The sequence below is a fragment of the Electrona antarctica genome (genome assembly GCF_951216825.1).
Source record: "Electrona antarctica genome assembly, chromosome: 12".
Taxonomy (NCBI): Eukaryota; Metazoa; Chordata; class Actinopteri; order Myctophiformes; family Myctophidae; genus Electrona; species Electrona antarctica.
This window is the reverse complement of record NC_136793.1, coordinates 17,011,571-17,030,636: the sequence shown is the minus strand read 5'-3', so window position 1 is coordinate 17,030,636 and position 19,066 is coordinate 17,011,571. Positions and strand designations below refer to the sequence as shown.

General features: G+C 40.5%; 2 protein-coding genes across 2 annotated transcripts; both read right to left on the bottom strand.

Annotated features, from left to right (window-relative positions):
• Window positions 1-4,701: 4,701 nt before the first annotated feature.
• On the bottom strand, window positions 4,702-5,265 carry LOC306934289 (large ribosomal subunit protein uL18m-like; the record flags this gene model as incomplete). Its single annotated transcript, XM_079516860.1, has 1 exon — window positions 4,702-5,265. One exon carries the CDS (start codon window positions 5,263-5,265, stop codon window positions 4,702-4,704), a length of 564 nt encoding a protein of 187 aa, XP_079372986.1.
• A 1,392-nt stretch (window positions 5,266-6,657) lies between these two features.
• On the bottom strand, window positions 6,658-7,043 carry LOC306933372 (large ribosomal subunit protein mL51-like; the record flags this gene model as incomplete). Its single annotated transcript, XM_079515578.1, is given in 3 exon segments — window positions 6,658-6,727; window positions 6,729-6,985; window positions 6,987-7,043. Coding segments are annotated over 3 exon segments (384 nt in total).
• Between the last annotated feature and the right edge of the window lie 12,023 nt (window positions 7,044-19,066).

Here is a 19,066-nt window from a genome sequence, read left to right as displayed (position 1 = left end):
GCAGAAGACATGAGGGGGCTGGTTCTCTGCCCTGGAGAGAGGGGAGGGGGAGAGAGAGAGAGAGAGAGAGAGAGAGAGAGAGGTTCAGGCTACAGCAGGGGGGGGGGGGGGGTCTTCAAAGAAATTCAGTCCAAGGACCCCAACTTCTTTTTTTTTTAACGAGTTGAAAAAATATAGGCCTACATCTGTACCACTTAAATTAAAATGCAAATAGAGTTAACTTTCAAGGGTCATGTTACCACAGACACCTAAGGGTTGTTGTCGTTAACATTTTTTGAATGGAAACAAACATTGCTGGAGAGTTGCAGAAGCAGCAGTAATGCTTCCACTGCTAACCCACAGCAATATTGCATACGAACATCTTGTAATGAGAGGCCACCCTGGATTCCTTACTGTTCACCATAGGAATGGAATCTCAATGGACGACTCCCTCCAAAAAAAAAGTCATGTTGCAAACAACTGACACCTACGACAGCCTACACCCAACACTCACATGCTTGAGACCTCAGTGGGGATTTTTATGCCAGAGGTTCTCCAAGCTCTCTCTCTCTCTCACCTTGAGACAACTTGTGATTTGACACTTTAATACAAATGGAATTGAATTGAATTTAAAGGGGTCCCTACTCCCTAGAAAAATTAGTTAATATATCAAAATCAGCCCAAACATAGCTGATCTACAAGCTCACGTTGTGGTGCTTGTAGACCGGCTGTTGTTGAAAACCAAATACAGGCCTAATACATCTGTGTTAAAATGTATTCAAGACTTGGTGAAAGATACAATGCCATTACATTACATTAAATCCATTACACAAGTGAAATGCACTCAAATTGTATAACCACCTAAAAGAAAGCAATGCAGACACGCTCCATAACACAGGGGTTCTCAACCTGCTAAGATTATTTTAGGGGGTTGCCAGTTTATTATTATTCTGAATGTGTGCAGCCGAGTGGCTGGAAACTTTCCTTAACGATAATATCTGGTTTCAGTATTTATTTATGATGCATCTTCTCCATTATTAACGTTATTGTAGCCATCATTTTGTATTGGGGGTCGCAAGACATGGTCAAAGCATTTCTGGGGGTCCCCAGGCAAAAATTGAGAACCCCTGCCATAATATATCCCTCCTCAACCATAGAGAAAGCTGGCGGATGTATGGAGCATGTTGTCAGCCGACTACTAGAATGATGCTTCAGCCGACCCGCCCCCTACATCATCACAACATAGATCACTGGTTCTCAAGGCGAGGTGTGGCGACCCCCGTGGGTCCTCGAGGGGGTTCCCCTGGGGGTCCCAGCGAAATCAGCAACCACTTCAATCCTATTGTATGAAGGGGAAAAAAATGTGATGTACAATTCTGTCCCTATCGGTTACGTACGTAACTCAATGAAACCGAGTGCACCCCTTTCAATCTGACTTGTTTATTTCCAATCGTAATACATTTTAAAATGAAACCGTTGCTTTTCTGGAATGAATGGGTTAACTAACAGTGGCTAATGTGATGACAGTAGGCTACAAGGACATGATGGGTAATTCTAGATAGAAATAAACTAGTCGCCTGGATACAAGAAGAGACATCTGGGCACCTATAGGCCTACTGTATAAACAAAACAAAAGTGGCTATTCAAAGTACAGTATACTTTTGAAAAAGTATACATGATTTAACATGCACGGTAGGCCTACATCATTATCAAACCTAAATGTACCATTCAATGTATTGTTTACACTATAATGACTGGCTATCACAGGTTTTGTTTCTAAAAAATTAAATATGTAATTTTTTCCCACACAGATGTTTTGAAAATAGCAGATCTACAAGCTCACATGGCAAGCCATTTTAATAACATTTAACCAAACCACCCTCCTATCTGTAATATATGTTTTAGATATCCAAAACCATGTTTTAGATACACAGTAGACCTATTGCTTGTAGATAGGGAGGTAAGGGTAGGTGGTTTGGCTGACTTTGAAGCTATATTTCTCATTTTGAAGGGCCCCCCTTAGTTTGAGAACCAGTGATCTACCCAACGCCAAAACAACCTAGCTATTTACAATCAACGTTGTTCTCAATATAAACCACCTGACTGGCTAATAGTCTGTCAAATATTATAGCAGGTGTCGCAGCCCTAGCCTACCTACTGTACCACTCATTCATAAATAGCAACAGGTGTAGCCTACAGGTGCATTTAAAAAGGCTCATTGTATCAGTTGATATAAAAGATGATCACGAAAAAGGGGGAAGTGTTTAGAATTTTGCAAAGACTTAAGATTTTATCTGGTTTTAATGCTGGCGATCGAAATATAGAACTATGGCTACAGGTTGCAAATATAGCCTATAATCTACTCTCTATCGCGTATGTTTAGAGGAAATCGTAGCCATTGTCATCACGCCGGGGATGCAGGGGTCGGTATAGTTCGTTTAAACTATAAAAACTAAACATGGCCTATGGGTATCGGGCTATTTGTCATAATAGCAAAAGTGGCAAACGACGCGCGTCTCTCGTCTCCAAACAGCAAGACAATGGATCAGATATCACAGATTGGAAGGGTCTTACCGGGCGTCGAGTGTTCATGGGTTTATTCTCCGCCTATAATAATGTTCCTTCTTCCGCACATCAGTCAGCAGGTGTAGTTTATAGTGATCTAACCGTTGTAGTAGACATGGCGTTTAGGGATGATGAACTGAACTGGTGTGAGATCAGTGGCAGTGAAACTCACCTGGGCAGTTCAACCTGCCTGGGAGACGCGCAGCGCTTTATTCAAAGTTTGCCTGCAGTGAAACCTGAAGCCATGACGGTGTAGCTTCTCCTCACTGTTTCCCAAACATAGGGTCGCGATCCATTCTGGGTCGCGGGGCCGTTTTTGTATGGGACGTTAGTAGATTTCTTTCTTTCTTTCTTTCTTTCTTTCTTTCTTTCTTACAAAACATTGACAATTTGAATTTTGTTTTTTTCCCCCACCATGTTTGCATTTTTCTTTTTTTCCCCCAGAAAATGTAAAAATAATTAAAACTAGAAAAAGTGCCCTTCTGGGCACAGGTCTCCACCAGGAGGATAGGACTGTGTGAGATGTTTGGCAAAGTGTTTAGGATTAATATAAACATGTTTTTGAGGCATTTTGTTTCCAAAAATGTGTTTTGCAAAAATCAACCTGTTGGTGGCGCTATAACAGGCCAATGTGAAAAGGGTGGGATATATTCCTCAGCCTAGTAAGAAAATGTGTGAAAGATTTCACGTAAATTGCATGCTGCGTTAATGATTTGAGGCTTTTGTTCAAAACGGGGCAATCTTGCAAACTGTGAAAGCTAATTATAGCCAATTAGGATGGAATATGAAATATCGGACAGATCCGACTTGAGCACATGACCATAGAGATGGTGTGTAACGATTTGTGAGATTTTAGGACAGAATCTGGAGGAGTAATATCAAAAAATGTGTTTTACAAAAGTCGGCCTCCTGGTGGCGCTATTAAAGGCAGATGCGGAAAATGCAGGTCAACGGTTTGTCCTTGGCCTCTAGGGAGTGTGCATGCAACGTTTCACGCAGATCGGTGCAGTTTTAGGTAAAGAAATGTGAAAAGCTGCCTCATGGTGGCGCTATAACAGGCCTTTCTGGAAAATGTGGGGCAGAGGTTCATCGTTGGCATCCAGGGAGTGTGTGTGCAAAGTTTGGCATCGACCGGGTTAACGGTGCCGGAGATTAGCTGGTAACAGACGGACGGAAGGAAGGACGCACACACGCACACACACACACACGGACGGAGTGCAAAACATACTCTCTCCCCATGCCTTTGGCCTGGTGGAGACAAAAAGGCGGAAAAAAGCAGATCTATTAGCTCACAATACGTTTGGATGCCACACGTGCAGGGGTCATCGTCGTGCTGGCTTGTGGTGGAATTTGTTTTGTCAAAATTACATTTTTGCCCCCAGTGCCCCAACCCCCCGCCCCCCCCCCACCCCACCCAAGTGTCCCCCAGTGCCTCCCCCAGACAGTGCCCCCTCCAGCGTCCCCCCAGTGCCACCCCCACTGCCTCCCAGTGTCTATTGATTGATTGATTGATTGAAGAATTTATTAACAGTTTGCAGAATTACAGTACATTTCAAGCACAAACTCAATACAAAGGCTGTTAACTGTGAGTGGACGACCCAATTAAGCATTACACTTGTTTCCAATAGGGTCCACCATGTTCAAATCATCAAAACATTTAGAGACGTACAAATAGACACTTCTATAGACAGAACAGGAATTCATCATAAAAGAACAGGAATTCATCATAAGAACAGGAATTCATCATATTGAGGTCATCTATTGGAGGTCATGGTGCTGTATATAATATAATAATATAGACCTTGAATTATTCCAACAGGGGAAACTATTTTTCAGCTTGCCCCAGCTGAGGTGACCATATTTAGCACTCATAGTGGCAATTAGGGTTAAGAACTCCATGCATGGACACCTCAACATATGGCCACTGTCCAGAGACAGGAATCAAAACCTTGACCATCGGACTCATAGGCTGTCACACTACCAATTGATCTAGAGCTCTGGCCACCCTGATGGTGTCTGTTAATGACGATAAACTCTTGCCTCATGTCATGAACCAAGCCCATGTTTTAATTTGGTCAATTCGGTATTAAAAACCCATTGTTCATTGTCACTGTTTGTACCACCGGTCCGTGAAAGTGTAAGAGAGAAAACGTCAATTCAAGTTCCAACATATTTTCTTCTGGGTTCACTGAGTGTGACACCACCGCCTTTCATGGCTTTCCTAAACGACTGAACGGCATCTGATCGGTACTGCCAGGGGATGCACCTGTAGACCATTCTAGTGATGCCCGCCTGCTGGCACCGCTGTGCCAGGACCTCGCCCACCGCCAGGCATGCTGCCACACAGCGCGTAGACGCCAGCTGCTGCTTCACAGCCCACTCCCTGGTGGAGGCGGACAGCACCGGGTCCGGACGGGCAGCGGAGAACACCTCCGCCATCACATGATGTTGGGTCCGAGAAAACACCAGCCTATGGTAGAATTCTCTGTGAGGCCAGGTTGTCATCCATCCTCTGTCCTTCACGGCCAGAGCCATCTGCTCCAGGTTGCGGGGGTTTCTGTTGACGAAGGTGGGCTTGACAGCCTCCTCTTCCTCAGCGCTCGCTCTGGGTCTGGGCTGCGAGGTGGCCGCACTCAACCAGCGAGCCGGTTTCAAAGCTGGCTTTAAACTTCGACACAGCAGCCACAAATGATGATTAACTTTATTAAAAAATCCCACCATCTCTCTGTTCTGTTCTCACATTATGGCCCTGGTTTGTTGTGCAGAAGGTTCTCATCTCTTGGGTATTGAGTTTTGTTGAGTCTTGCTGAAGAGTCTGCTACGATGCTTGTGTCAATATGAGTTGCTCACGTCCATATATGGAGTACTAACATAAGTCATGCCCAAATTTGGAGTCCACAATGGTTATCTCCATACATTCCAGCTCCAGGTGGTCAGTTGGACCCAAATATGGAGTCAGTGATGTGGCTCGACTCACAGGCCCATTTTCCACCGGTTGGTTCCCAATGGGAACTGGTTCAGTTCTTTTTGGTTTTTAGTCCATGAGCCAGAGCACCAACATTGAAACTTTAATTATGAATTGAGTGGGCAAAACCATACCTATATTAGATTGTTATCACCATTAAACTTCCCCAATTGAGTACTTACACGAAGACAATTTATTGTATTACAAATTTTACATTTTTGAGTGGTGTAAACCACTCCTACAACTGGCTTTGTTAGTTTACGTGTCTGTCCGTACCAAAAAAAATGAGCATGGTTGCTATGGTCACCCAGTTCACACGGGTGTGATTTCATTACGTCAGACATTACGTCAGACCACAGCTGATCAGTCTATATAAGACCTTACACCACTCAGTTCACACGGGTGTGATTTTAAATATGCAAATGAGGCATTCTGTAGGAAAATATGCAAAATAATCGAAAATATAAAAAAGCTACTGTGGAAGGGTTATCAAGTATTAATTTACTTGTATTGATCCTATAAACAATTTAATTGCGAACGTATTTGGGCATTTACTATGAGACCCAGCAGATCATGTCTGTCTGTCTGTCTGTCTGTCTGTCTGTCTGTCTGTGTGTGTGTCACGCTGTAACACCACACGCCCGCCACCAGAGGGCGCAGCTGTATCACACACAAAAACACACACATGCACGCACACGCACGCACGCACACACACACACACACACACACACACACACACACACACACACACACACACACACGCACACACACACAAACAACTTAACTTAATAAAAAAAAACTTAACTTATAAAAAACTTAACTTAAAAAAAAAACTTAAAAAGACAAAACTTTTAAAAAAACGTAACTTAAAAAAACTTATCTTAAAAAAAAATCTTAAAGAATCTAAAAAAACTAAAAAAAACAACCTTAAAGTACGTAATTTATTCTAATTGTTATTGCAATTTACGAGCTGCGTTCGCTTCCCGCGTTCGCACGTCTTACTTGTATAGGGTATAGTTTGCCCACCAATTTTGGAGCTCTGGCTCATGGACTAAAAACCAAAAAGAACTGAACGGTGGAAAAGGGCTGCCACATGAGTCATTTCTGAGTTCTGACCCTAAAAAATGGCCAGCTTGGTACAGATCACATCAGCGGTGTTTTCCGTAGCGGTTGAATCGTCGGTAGAGGAAGCGGATCCTCTTCTCCAGGTTGTGTCTGCAGCGTCATCATCCTGTCACCCACCATCTTTTTCTTCCTGATCAGACGCTGTAGCTCGTTACCGTGGAAACCCTTCAGCCAGCAGGGGGCTCTGATAAGGTCCCTCGGGTGTGCTCTGAAATCGCCAAGGATCCCTACGTTGTCATAAACCCCAAACATGCTTCTCTTCTCTGTCCATCTGTCCACAACCTTTGGAAGAGGGATGGGGTGCATCCTTATGCTGCAGCAGACACCTGTAGATATGTGTCTAGCAGTCTGTGACAGACGACTGACAGAGAGACACGCCAGCTTTCAGAAACCCTCCCAAAACCGACATGCTCTTATTTACTTTTCATAATATAATCGTACATTAACAGAATCGCTCGTTGTCACGTTATTGACACTCAGACACGCTCACTCACGGTGCAGGTCACTTGACTTGTGTTAACAACACCTGCATCATCTCTATGATGTCACTGATTTCTGCCTTGCCCAAAAACGTAGTTCCCTGGCTGTCAGTCATCCTCAAAATGTGGAGGTGACCAAATAAGGAGCTCCTGTGCCATCCTTTGGCCAATACAATGGTTGTGGGTTTTGTGTCTTCACCGTTTGTTTGGCAAAGCCCTCTACCATATTGCTGAGTTTCATGAAAACAGACTCCACGGTTAAGCCTGAACTGCAAAAAGTGGCGGAAGAAGAAAAATAAGTAGAGAAACAATAAGGGGCCATAGGTCCTTCGGTCTTGGCCCATTAATAAGGGACCATAGGCCCAAAAAGAAAAGAAAAATCAGACCCGTCTGAAGTGAGTGGTGCTGTACTGTACTGTACTGTACTGTACTGTACTGTACTGTACTGTACAAGCCCTCCTCCCTGTGTGTTAGGCTGTGCAACAGTGACACTTGGTGGTGAACAGACGCTATAATGCTATTTTCGTGCTTCGATACTTCAGTACTTGTAGTGGTAGACACATTAAGGTTTTCATGATGGCAAAACATGTTATCAAAAAGCCTTGGGGCAAGCAGAATGGGGTGTAATGTGGCTGTTGGTTGGTGCAGGGCAGAAACGTTGACTCAAACAAGCTGCTTTAGAATAAAAAGGTATGGTAAACCTAAATCATTGCATTCCACCTGTAGTGTAATAGACCGAAACCATGTCAGTTATTAAGGAGTTATAAAGGAGTAGTTCACCCATAAAATGACTTATTTTCTATCAATTACAGTACACACCCCATGAAGCCTTGAATTCATGTGTTTTTGTTTTGTTTTGCTCATTTATAAGCCAATAATTAAATGTCATCAAATTATTGGCTTGGGTGAACTACTCCATAATTAGTAAGTAATTAGTAAAAGTAAAATAAATTGTGACAGTAGTTTTAATGCAAATACTTGATCATATTGTTGAAGATTGTCTTTTCTTTTTTTTTTTAACTTTTGCACATTTACATTTGGGCAAATTAGGCCAAATGCAAAGGACCTTTTTCAAGTGATTTGGCCACATTTGGACCTTTTTCACGTTTTGATGTGTGTGTGTGTGTGTGTGTGTGTGTGTGTGTGTGTGTGTGTGTGTGTGTGTGTGTGTGTGTGAGTGTGTGTGTGTGTGTGTGTGCGTGTGCGTGTGTGTGTACAACAAATATTTCCATTTAATTGTTTATTTATCGGATTATTTAATTTAGAGGCAATTTGTAAAATCGGCCTCAGGTCTCAATGGGTAAATGTGACCATATACCTTTACTTGAGTTGAGTGTTTGCCTACTAAGACACCTCAGTAGGATTTTAGCATGTACACATTACATTCTTACACTACCTGATATTGTATTCGTACAAAGTAGCAGCAACATTAAGAGTAGCTAGCAATAGACAAGGCAATTGAATACATGTTATGTTATTACCTGATGTGGTTTTCTCAACGACCCTGTCCAGGCTGATGTTTGGAGCTTGTATATTGTTTCCTCTTTAGTTTTCTCTTTATCGAAACAAAAAACAAGCAAAAAGCTCAATGACACAACCTATAGAACGAAGACGCACACACGCAAAGGACCACTTTATCCCTATCTTCGAGGGGCGCTAGCCCCTCCTATATACAGCTATAGTGTAGATTCTGTCCTAACACAAACATTAAATGCCATTGACAATGAATGGAGAATTTACGTCATGTGTCTGAGCAAATCGGCTATTTGCTAACAACACAAACATTAAATCCCATTGACAATGAATGGAGAATTTACGTTGTGTCTGAGCTAATCAGCTATTTTGTCCTAATATGAATATTAAATGCTATTGATAATGAAGCAATAGACAAATAGAGCAAATAGACATGTTATGTCATGACAAAAGTCTTTGACACAAACACTGATATGTTATGTATATATTGGATCTCATTTCTCTTGGTGATCAATTAAAAGTGTGGACACAGAAGACAAATCAGGGCGCTTTGTAGTGGGAAAAACGACAAGCAGGGAGAGACAAGCAGAGAAACAAGCAGACAGAGAGAATGGACACGAAGATTCAGTTGGCTAAGCAAAGAAAAGTAGGGTGGATGAAATCAAAGAGGGGATGGGAGTGATATCAAGACAAAACTCTACTTCGCCGAAAAAGGAACGCAGAGACAGAGAACCTGGCTAAATTTGAGAAAACGGACACAAAAGATATCTCTTCATAGGAAAAGTGTAGAAATAGGTTGTGATAAGAATTTACATGCAGAAGGGAATATCAGGGATGAAACTTTGATAATTTGTTATAACAATAGGTAGGACAATGGAGAAGTTAGAATTATCTAACAAAGAGGATGCAGTCTAAAGCCCTAGCCACAACAAAGGGTCACCATGCAACTCCTTGGGTCCAAACGGTTGCAAGGAGTTGCATGTTGACCCTTGGGTACACAGCAAAATACACAGGCCAAAAGGGGGTCCTTGATATAAATATAGTGACATTGTCACTATTTTCCAAATATAAGTAAAGAAAATAAAACTATGACTAAATATAAATACACTGACAATGTTGGGCACAGGGAGAGAGATCCAGTAGAACTAAAAGACAAGTCATTTTATGCTTGGCTGTATGTCGGGCGGCTAGTTTCAAATAGTCAATGCATAGGTTTAGAATGCTCATGTGGCCTATAATAAAACTGGCAGCAACATCCTCAGACATGTGTGATGGATAATTTTGAGTTATTAGATCTGTAGATCTGTTATTTTTGGTGGATGGTAGTTTCCATGTTCTCAATAACTATGTATTTTTCATGCCCTGTATCCCACTGAGTTTACATATCATTTCTGCCCCAGCGTAAAACAGATAGTATTAAATCTCACTCTCCCCCAGTCAGCGAGTAAGATAAAAGATTGTTTTCTCCTGTTGGACGTCTTGCATTATCTGCCCCTCTGGTGAAAAACATGTTATTCGGCCTTGGTACGGTGCTAGAGCAGACAAATTGTCTCCTAGTTACGTTAGCTGGTTGTCAGTAACTTGGGCTGTGAACTACATTTACTTAAAGAACTACAATTCCCTTCGGTCACTCTTCCGGGATTTTACCGGAAGTATAATTTGCCACGTATCCCAAGTAGGCCTCCCGGCAATAGGTGTCGCCATAATTCACTTTTGGGTTACCCTCTGAACTCAAATACATTACTTCCCCATGTCCAAAGGATGTTATGACTTATGTAGTATAAAATGTTGTCACTGATGATGTGTCAGTGAGAGATCGTTTTAACGCTGTACGGACCTGCCATTTCTCTCCCGATGTGATTTGTAATATATATCAAATGGAAAATCATTAGCTCTGGTGTGACTTCTCTTCTTCCGTGTCTGGTGTCAAACTCATTCTAAGGTATTCTGGTATACTCTGATACTTCTCTGCCTAATTCTTTCCTTTTGGTATTATAGTTTTCCTCTAAAGTATTTATCCTTAAAAGGTATTACTATAGAGTTACAGTTGAACATTATAACAGTAAAGATAAAGTTAATATTCACTTGTTTAAAAGGTTTACAGTCCTTAATTCTGACTTCTTGAGTATTTGTACTCTATTACATTCTTACAAATTCTCCTCCACGGTACTCCTCCAGAGTCCAGATGATTGATTGGTCTTCAATCCTTCCCTTATCCTAAATTTATATGCATCAATTGGTCCTATTCGATAGCCGTCTTTTAACGAGTATTAGACTAATTTAAAGATTAGCTGCTCCGACAAAAGCTTGTTCCAGCGAGTATTTGTACTCTTACTTTCAAAAGTATTTTTACATTTCCGGAGTTTCTTGCTCTGCTATTATAAATATTATACAGTCCTTTCTCATCAACATTATTAATTAAGAATGTTAGACCATAGTTTTCCCTTTCCTCTCCCAATTTCTCCCTTTCTTTATCTCTGTTTGACACACACACGGAGGGGAGACACCTCACACAAGCAATTTTTTGGAGCTTTTTGGAGATTTCATTTGATCGTTGTTTACCATTACATCGGAATGGTATGTCACCGGGATTCGGACGGACAGCGATTTTTATTTTGGGGTCCGTGAACTGCTAACAGCAGTGAACATAACGGTTCACGGCGTGTGTGCACTCCACGGATCTCCCCCTGATCCTCCTTCCATACCCCGCTGCCCTGGATCGTCTGGTCCGACTTCTGCCTATCTGCTTCTTCATCTGCTCTAAGTTAAGTAATTTATGGTTTCTTTAGCCTTCATAGATTAAGTTGTCATTATCATTCACCCCACCTCGAGCAGCGAGGCATTTATTTTTAGTTGCTTAACAACTTTAGACAATGTTTCGATCGGAACCTCCCTGAGTTTCTTCTGTCCCATGTAGTAAACATTTTTAGTATGGTCAGCTGTCTGGATAGGAATTATATATATGTTTTTTAGCACAGGATCGACGTGTGTGTGGAAGTATATATATATGTTTTCATTTATTCTTGCATTCTCCTCTGAGTCGATACGGAGCGAGAGCTGCAAGGGTTCAATTTCAACCTTCATAGGGTCCAGATTTGACTTGCGTTCATTCAGACGCTTTTCTCATTCAGTACTAATTCATTCATTTTTATATCACCCCAAAACAAGGTAACAATAATGATGCCATTATTACATTTGACCATTTAATTCCCAGATTATTTTAAAAGATTACATTTGGCTATTTCTCGCCTGTCCATTATGGTTTAAATGTTACCTTTTTATTTTTAAAGCTTGTCTGTGCCTTATCTGTGTCAGGAATGTGCTTAATGCGTGGGAGAGGTAGCTGCCTCTCTCTCTGTCTCTCCTCTCCGCTCCAATGTGTGTCTGCGTGCGTGGGTATGTGCGTGCATGCGTGTGTATATGTGTGTGTACCACCCCATGTGTATGTGCGCGTGCCAGTGTGTGCGTGTGTATGTGTATGTGCGTGCGCTTACTTTGGAATGCATGTGAGTGCAGTCTCAGTGTGCGTGCGTGCGTGTGTATATGTGTACCACCCAAAGTCGGGCTGTATTTTGTCTGCTTGTGTGCGTGTGTGCGTGCCAGTTGTGTCCGTGCATGCGTTCGTGCGGGCGTATGTGCGTGTATATCCGTATGTGTGTGCGCGTGCCAGTGTGTATGTCTATGTGTGAGTACCACCCCATGTGTATGTGCATGTGTGCACAACCCCACCTCTCCTCTCCCCAACCCCTGTTTGTATGGGTGTGTGCGTATGTGCGTGTGCCAGTGTGTCCGCGTGTGTGCACGAATCCCCTCCCTCCTCTCCCCACCCCCCTGTTTGTATGGATGTGTGTGTGAATGCCCGTGGAACAGTTTATTTTATTTATTTTTTAGTGGATATATGTGAATGGTCCCCCCCCCCCCCCCCCCACATTTTCATTTGAATGCGTGTGCGTGTGTGCGTGTGACATTACCCCGGCTCGGTCCCCTGCCATCTTGTTTTATTACTTTAGAAGTTTATTTGAATAGATAACTCATACTTTGCATGATTTTTAGTAACGGAGCAAAGCCACATTTTTCAAAATTCAGACTTTTAGTAAGGGAGGCAAAACAAAATTTAGATTTTTGTTATTTTTACAGTTTTTACTGCATTTCAAAACTTTATTATTGCCTTACATTATGTTTCATGTCATAGTAGCATCAGTACAAATTTCCGTTTATCCTATTTTTGTCAGATAACCCCCATCTCGCTCCATGTGTGTTTCTGTGTTTATATGTGTGTGTGGAACACTTCCTTTTAAATTCACCTCATCATAACTTCCTATTCCACAAATAGGTCAGTTTAAAATTTCCCATTTCATTATTTTAAGAGTGTGACAAACGTGTACTTGCGTATAGCCTCCATTCTACCTGAACATTTTATATTTCATTTTCGCTTATTCCCACTTAATTCTCCATTTGGTTATTGTGTGATTATTGATAAATATTAGGAATACGCGACGACATCTGTCAGCCTCCGTTTCCGCCATTTATCATCATTTCATACATTTTTTTTTTTAGATAGGACCCCCTTGAACATTTAATTGCCTTAGTATGACAATTTATTATTGATTTTAACCAATCCCCTTATTGATTTAATTCATTTTATATTTTTTTTATTATTTCATTTCATTTATTTTTGAGTGGTGTGGACCTCTCCTACGACTGGCTTTGTTAGTCTGTCTGTGCAGAAAAGAAAAAAAACATGAGCATGGTTGCTACGGTCACCCAGTTCACCCGGGTGTGATTTCATTACATCAGACATTACGTCAGACCACAGCTGATCAGGCTATATAAGACCTCACACCACTCAGTTCACACGGGTGTGATTTTTCAATTACATTCTGGTTTCCGCCGTTCATCATCATTTAATAACTACAACTCCCACAATCCTTTTTGGGATAGGGCCCCTTGTCCATTTAATACATTAGTCATGCCATTATGCCATACTGATTTCAACCATTGATTTCAACCCTCATTGATTTAACTCATTAATTACTTGGCCATCCATTAACTATAGCTTACATCCGAACTCCGGTACTATTAATTAAGTATTCCTTTATTATATTTTAATTATCTTTTAGGTTAAATCCCAGTATTAATTTTAATTGTAATTTTAATTTATTTATTTTTGATTTTTGATTTTAAGTTTTGAATTTTGAATTTTGAATTTTAGATTTTAAGTTTTAAGTTTTGCATTTCGGTTTTTAAGTTTAAAAGTTTTAAAATTTTGAATTTTACATTTTAAATTTTACATTTAACATTTTAAATTTTAAGTTTTGAATTTTGAATTTTACATTTTAAATTTTGGATTTTGAGTTTAACGTTTTAAATTTTGAATTTTACATTTTGAATTTTGGATTTTACATTTTACATTTTACATTTCACATTTTACATTTTACATTTTACATTTTACATTTTACATTTTACATTTTACATTTTACATTTTGAATTTTCATTCTATGGTTTGGATTTTGGATTTAAAATTTTGATTTTAATTTTCATTCATTTAAGTTTTAAGTTTTAAGTTTAATTAACAAAAAAAAAATTATGTTGACAATTCAGGTGCTATAGGGCGGGTCCATAGGAGAAGTTGCTGTTGGCCCTATAGTATTATCACCAAATTATCACCATTATCATTTTATATTTCCCTGTGTGCTAGGACAGTATAGTAGATGCAAATAGTTATTTTTATTTCTGTTTTCATTTGTTTTCCCATTTGTAGATTAGTACTTACACTAGAATTTTTTTTCTTTCTGTTTTCATTGGCTTTCCCTATTTTTAGACAGTATAAATATTTTTTTTATATTTTGTTTAGTAACATAGTCAGTGCACTATCAGTCTGTACCTTTAGAGAGAGCCATCTACATTCAAACTTGTTTTTTACTGTTCATGAAGACAACAGGCCTCAGATTATATATTTTTTTTGCTCATTACTAGTTTTTTATTAGGGAACCCCCAGCATCCAGTGGAGTTCAGTTTTCAGAATTCTTTACTTTAATGGTCAGCTACAGGGGTCGGTCCTCATTTATTTCCCTGTTATATCTGGCTGTTTTCTTCTTGTATTCGCCAAGTGACGGAAGTTTAATAAGTGATGATTTTGACTGCATGGACATTTCTTTCATATCCTCACATGGACGCATGTGTGGAAGGAAACAAATGCATTACAGCTTAAAAAAAAAATAGCATAGTTAATATAGTGTTATTCAGGACAGAGAAGGCCACATTATGTATCGTAAGGTCGCGTCAAGGTATAAACACCATGTTACAGACAACATGGTCAAGAGTCTAAGGTATGGACTAAGTGTGATTGAATCTGTCACAAGAACAGTTAGAGGTTTTCCACCACACGTGACACAAATAGTGTTTCACAGGTTTTGTTTTGAGTGGACGATTTATTCCCAAGAGATTTTATTTCCCGATTATTATTATTTTTATTTGTACTCTACTCTCTCTTTCTCTGCCTGGAACGAGTTCTGCAGGCTCCTACAGGTAGATCTTGTCTCTCTGTGACCTGATGTGTACAATCATGGTCAATTTCGGTCTATCTTGACTCTTTTGGCAAACCTGCGGGTGACGATTAGCTACGTCAAATATACGTGCAGGGGACAGAGTACAAACGGGTTTTGTACTAGGCACCGGACTACATAGGAAGGGGTGTCTTGATTTCAGGTAAATCCCAGAGTGGTACAGACACCACTTGTCTGTATCCACTGCGCGATAGGCGCCCAGAAGCGTCTTGATATCCCACTAAATTAGTTAAATTCCCTATTATTATAATACTTATTATTTTATTTTTATTTGTACTCTACTCTATTCTTCTCTGCCTGGAACGAGTAACTATAGGCTCCTACAGGTAGAACTTGTGATCTCACAATTTCTTTTTTGGCGTCTTATACGTGACATTAGCTACGTCATTAACTCTTTGAGCGTTTCAAGGATTTCTATATAGTAGGTAGACTTCTCTATGGCCAGAATGGCGTTTTTGAATGATTTATTGAAAATTCTCTGTTGTGAATGTGTGACAACGAAAGACCTTCAGAGAAAGCTTGACTTGTCTGCTTCCAGGAAAAAAATGAACTGAGTTGATAAAATGTTTAGTTCTTGTGTTGGAAGCCATTTAAAAGAGCCTGCATTTACACTGTTTCTGTTTCTAGGACAACCAAAAAAAGTTATGCCCGGTTGAAGTTTTATTTTCTAAATAACTTTTTTTCTGCTGGGCATACATAGCCATGCAATATCTCATTTTAAAGGGTGAGTTGTCTAGTTCAATTAAAATAAAATAAAAAGTTTCTCACATGTACCACTGTAGATATTTTGCCATCTATAAATAGCATGGTCAGTCATGATCAATCTGACCTATCCAGCTAAAAGTCCCCATAGCTCTGAAATTGGAACATCATATAAACTCAATTCTTTTTTGGGGTAAAATTAGACATTCTAACGCACATTTTGATATATACCATGTTTACATAGTCTTACCAGTACCTTGTCTATTCATGCATGTATCTCAAAAACCTGTTATGAAGAAACACAGTTTTGATAAAAAACACATCCAAGGACATTGTTTTGATATGACTTGGTGCCCATGATATGTATCAAAATATAGACTTGAATGTATACTGTATTATAAAAAAGAAATTGAGTTATTACCATCTACCGTTACAGAGTAAATCACAGTTGAAACTTGCTTAGTCATATACAATAAACCTCACAATAGTGAACAAAATAGTCATGACAGGTCTAACTCATTGTAAAAGCGTCTTTTATTTTTTACGACTACTAACATAATAAAATGATAAATATTACAGAAAATAAATAGGCCTACATACAAAACAGTTACTCCTCCCCTAGCTCTGATCCATAGCTCTAAATGCGCATTTAGAGCTATGGATCAGAGCTACTCCTCCCAAATGTCCCCAAACCCAGTCCTTGACGGTGTGTGTGTGTGTGAGTTAACCTGACTCCGCCATATGGGGCAGCAGAGTGTACACTGTGTTCCCCCCTCCTGCTCCCATCTGGGAACTCTCAGGCAGACTTGATGCCCGGCCACAAAACGGCCTGGCCAATCAGCAGCAGCTTCTAGCAACTTCTAGCAGCAGCTTCTAGCTTCTACTAGCTGCTGCTGATTGGCCAGGCCGTTTTGTGAGCAACTTCGCTTCTAGCTGCTGCTGATTGGCCAGGCCGTTTTGTGGCCGGGCATCAAGTCTGCCTGAGAGTTCCCAGATGGGAGCAGGAGGGGGGAACCCAGTGTACTCTCTGCTGCCCCATCTGGCGGAGTCAGGTTATGTGTGAGTAGGCTAAATAAAAAAAACACCCAAAAACTGCCCCCCCCTGAAATGAATGAATGAATGAATCCGGTTCAGTGTCGGAGAACGCCATCGCAGTCTTGACTCTTCATCCTCCTCCTCCTCCTCCTCCTCATCTGATGCCAGTTCTAAATATATAAAAAGAAATAAACATTTTAGCTGTAGTCAGTGCACGCTACTATTACATGGCGTTTTACCCGGCTGCTGGAGATCAATGATTTTATTGTGCAGTGTCTTTGTGGGCCGAGTCGTGGCATGACAAATACAAATAGATGCTTGTATAAGTAGTATCACGATAAAATAATATGGCAACGTTAGAATGAAACACCAATGAGTGATCGGTGGTAATGTAGCTAGCTGCCCAGGGTATATCCAGCACCATTGCGTCGCAATCATCCAGCAACATTGGTACTGGCTATTGCCCGGGCTTGTGGCCCGGCCAATAGCCAGTACCATTTGTGCAGTGTTTGTTAGCAACTACTACTAGCCAACAGCCAGTGGAATGTGGTGACGTGATGGTGCTGGATATACGCTGGGCAGCTACATTACACGCGATCACTCATTGGTGGTGTCATTCTAACGTCGCCATATTATTTTATCGTGATACTAATTATACAAACATCTATTTGTATGCCACGATGCCACGATTCGGCCCACAAAGACACAGTACAATACATTCATTTGATCAGATGTTTTTGTTAGCTACGTCGATCACCTATAGTACCGACCCTTGTTATATATTCTCCGACTATGCATGTCACGATGACTAAACCAGTTAGATCTATCCATATATGGTTCTACCACATCTATCTGATATCAGCACTAGGTCGGCTCGGGCCAAATATAGGGATCGTCTTACTAGACATGTCATATTAGGGCATTTTCGAATACAATAAAATTACCTTTTAGCGAAGGCATCAGCCTTGGTGGTAACTCCGGTGGGGAGAAGAAAAAACATTGCACACGTGTAATCCGCGAGGGTGGATGTTGCAGCCCGGCCAACGGTCTGGGACTGGAGAATGCCACTGGACACGGATGGATCATTTTTCAGATTGTTTTTTTTGCGGCGACTGCAAACCTGGCTGAAAAACTCTTCCTCCAGTGCCCACCTCGGAGGAGTCAACCAACCCCCCTGTTCACTGGGGGCTGGGCGTCAGTTTCCAATAGGAAAGCATACACGTGTGTCACGTGACACGGGAATTCTGGGAAATGTAGTTGATATTTATGCTCAATACTATATACAGAGGTGCGGACCGAATTAATATATTGGTATTAATAAAAAAAGAGAACTACGGAAAATCACGTACAGGGCAGAAAAGACTAATGCAAAACTCCACGTGTTTTCCAGTAGTAATCTGTCTAAGGGTTAATAGCGTATTTGATAAGTACATTAGCAAACATGTGTTTTTTTAGGAGTGATGACCTACATTTTGTTTATTTCTGTCCGTGTTTGCAATGCCATGCCATATTATGCATGATAGTCTTAAAGTCCAGTGCAAATACAGGGCAAAATAGACTTGTGCGTTTATTCTGTCATCATCAAGCTGTGTTTCCTGTGTTAACGGATTTATCACTGCAACATTATTATAGAAAACAATTAAATAGAAGAATTAAATAGAAAAAAAATAGAATACTTTGTTTTCTTTTTGAGATATCTTTCTCTCTCTACCTGTCTCTACGTAACCTCCCTCCATATAAATGTGAAATGCATGCGCTAGAGAACTCTGTCTCTCTGCGTATCCTCCCTCCATTTTACAACTGTGTAAATGCGTACGTAGAACGCTGGGTCTCTCTCTCTCTCTCTCCTTGACTTATCTCTAAGTACTCTCCCTCCATATAAATGTGTAAATGCGTGCTGTGAGAACGTCTGTCTCTCTAAGTACCCTCCCTCCATATAAATGTGTAAATACGTACTGTAAGAACGGTCAGGAGAAGTACAAATATTAATATTTTATTATTATTTTTATTTTCATTTTTAAACCATACCCTGTCTACCTACACGCCCTCCCTTCACCATTAAGCTGTGTACATGCGCGGGGGGTAGAACAGTCATTTTCATTTTCATTTAAAAACATACCCTGTTGATGTTTACCCTGTTGATGAATTGTTTATAATTATTATTGTTTCATTTCATT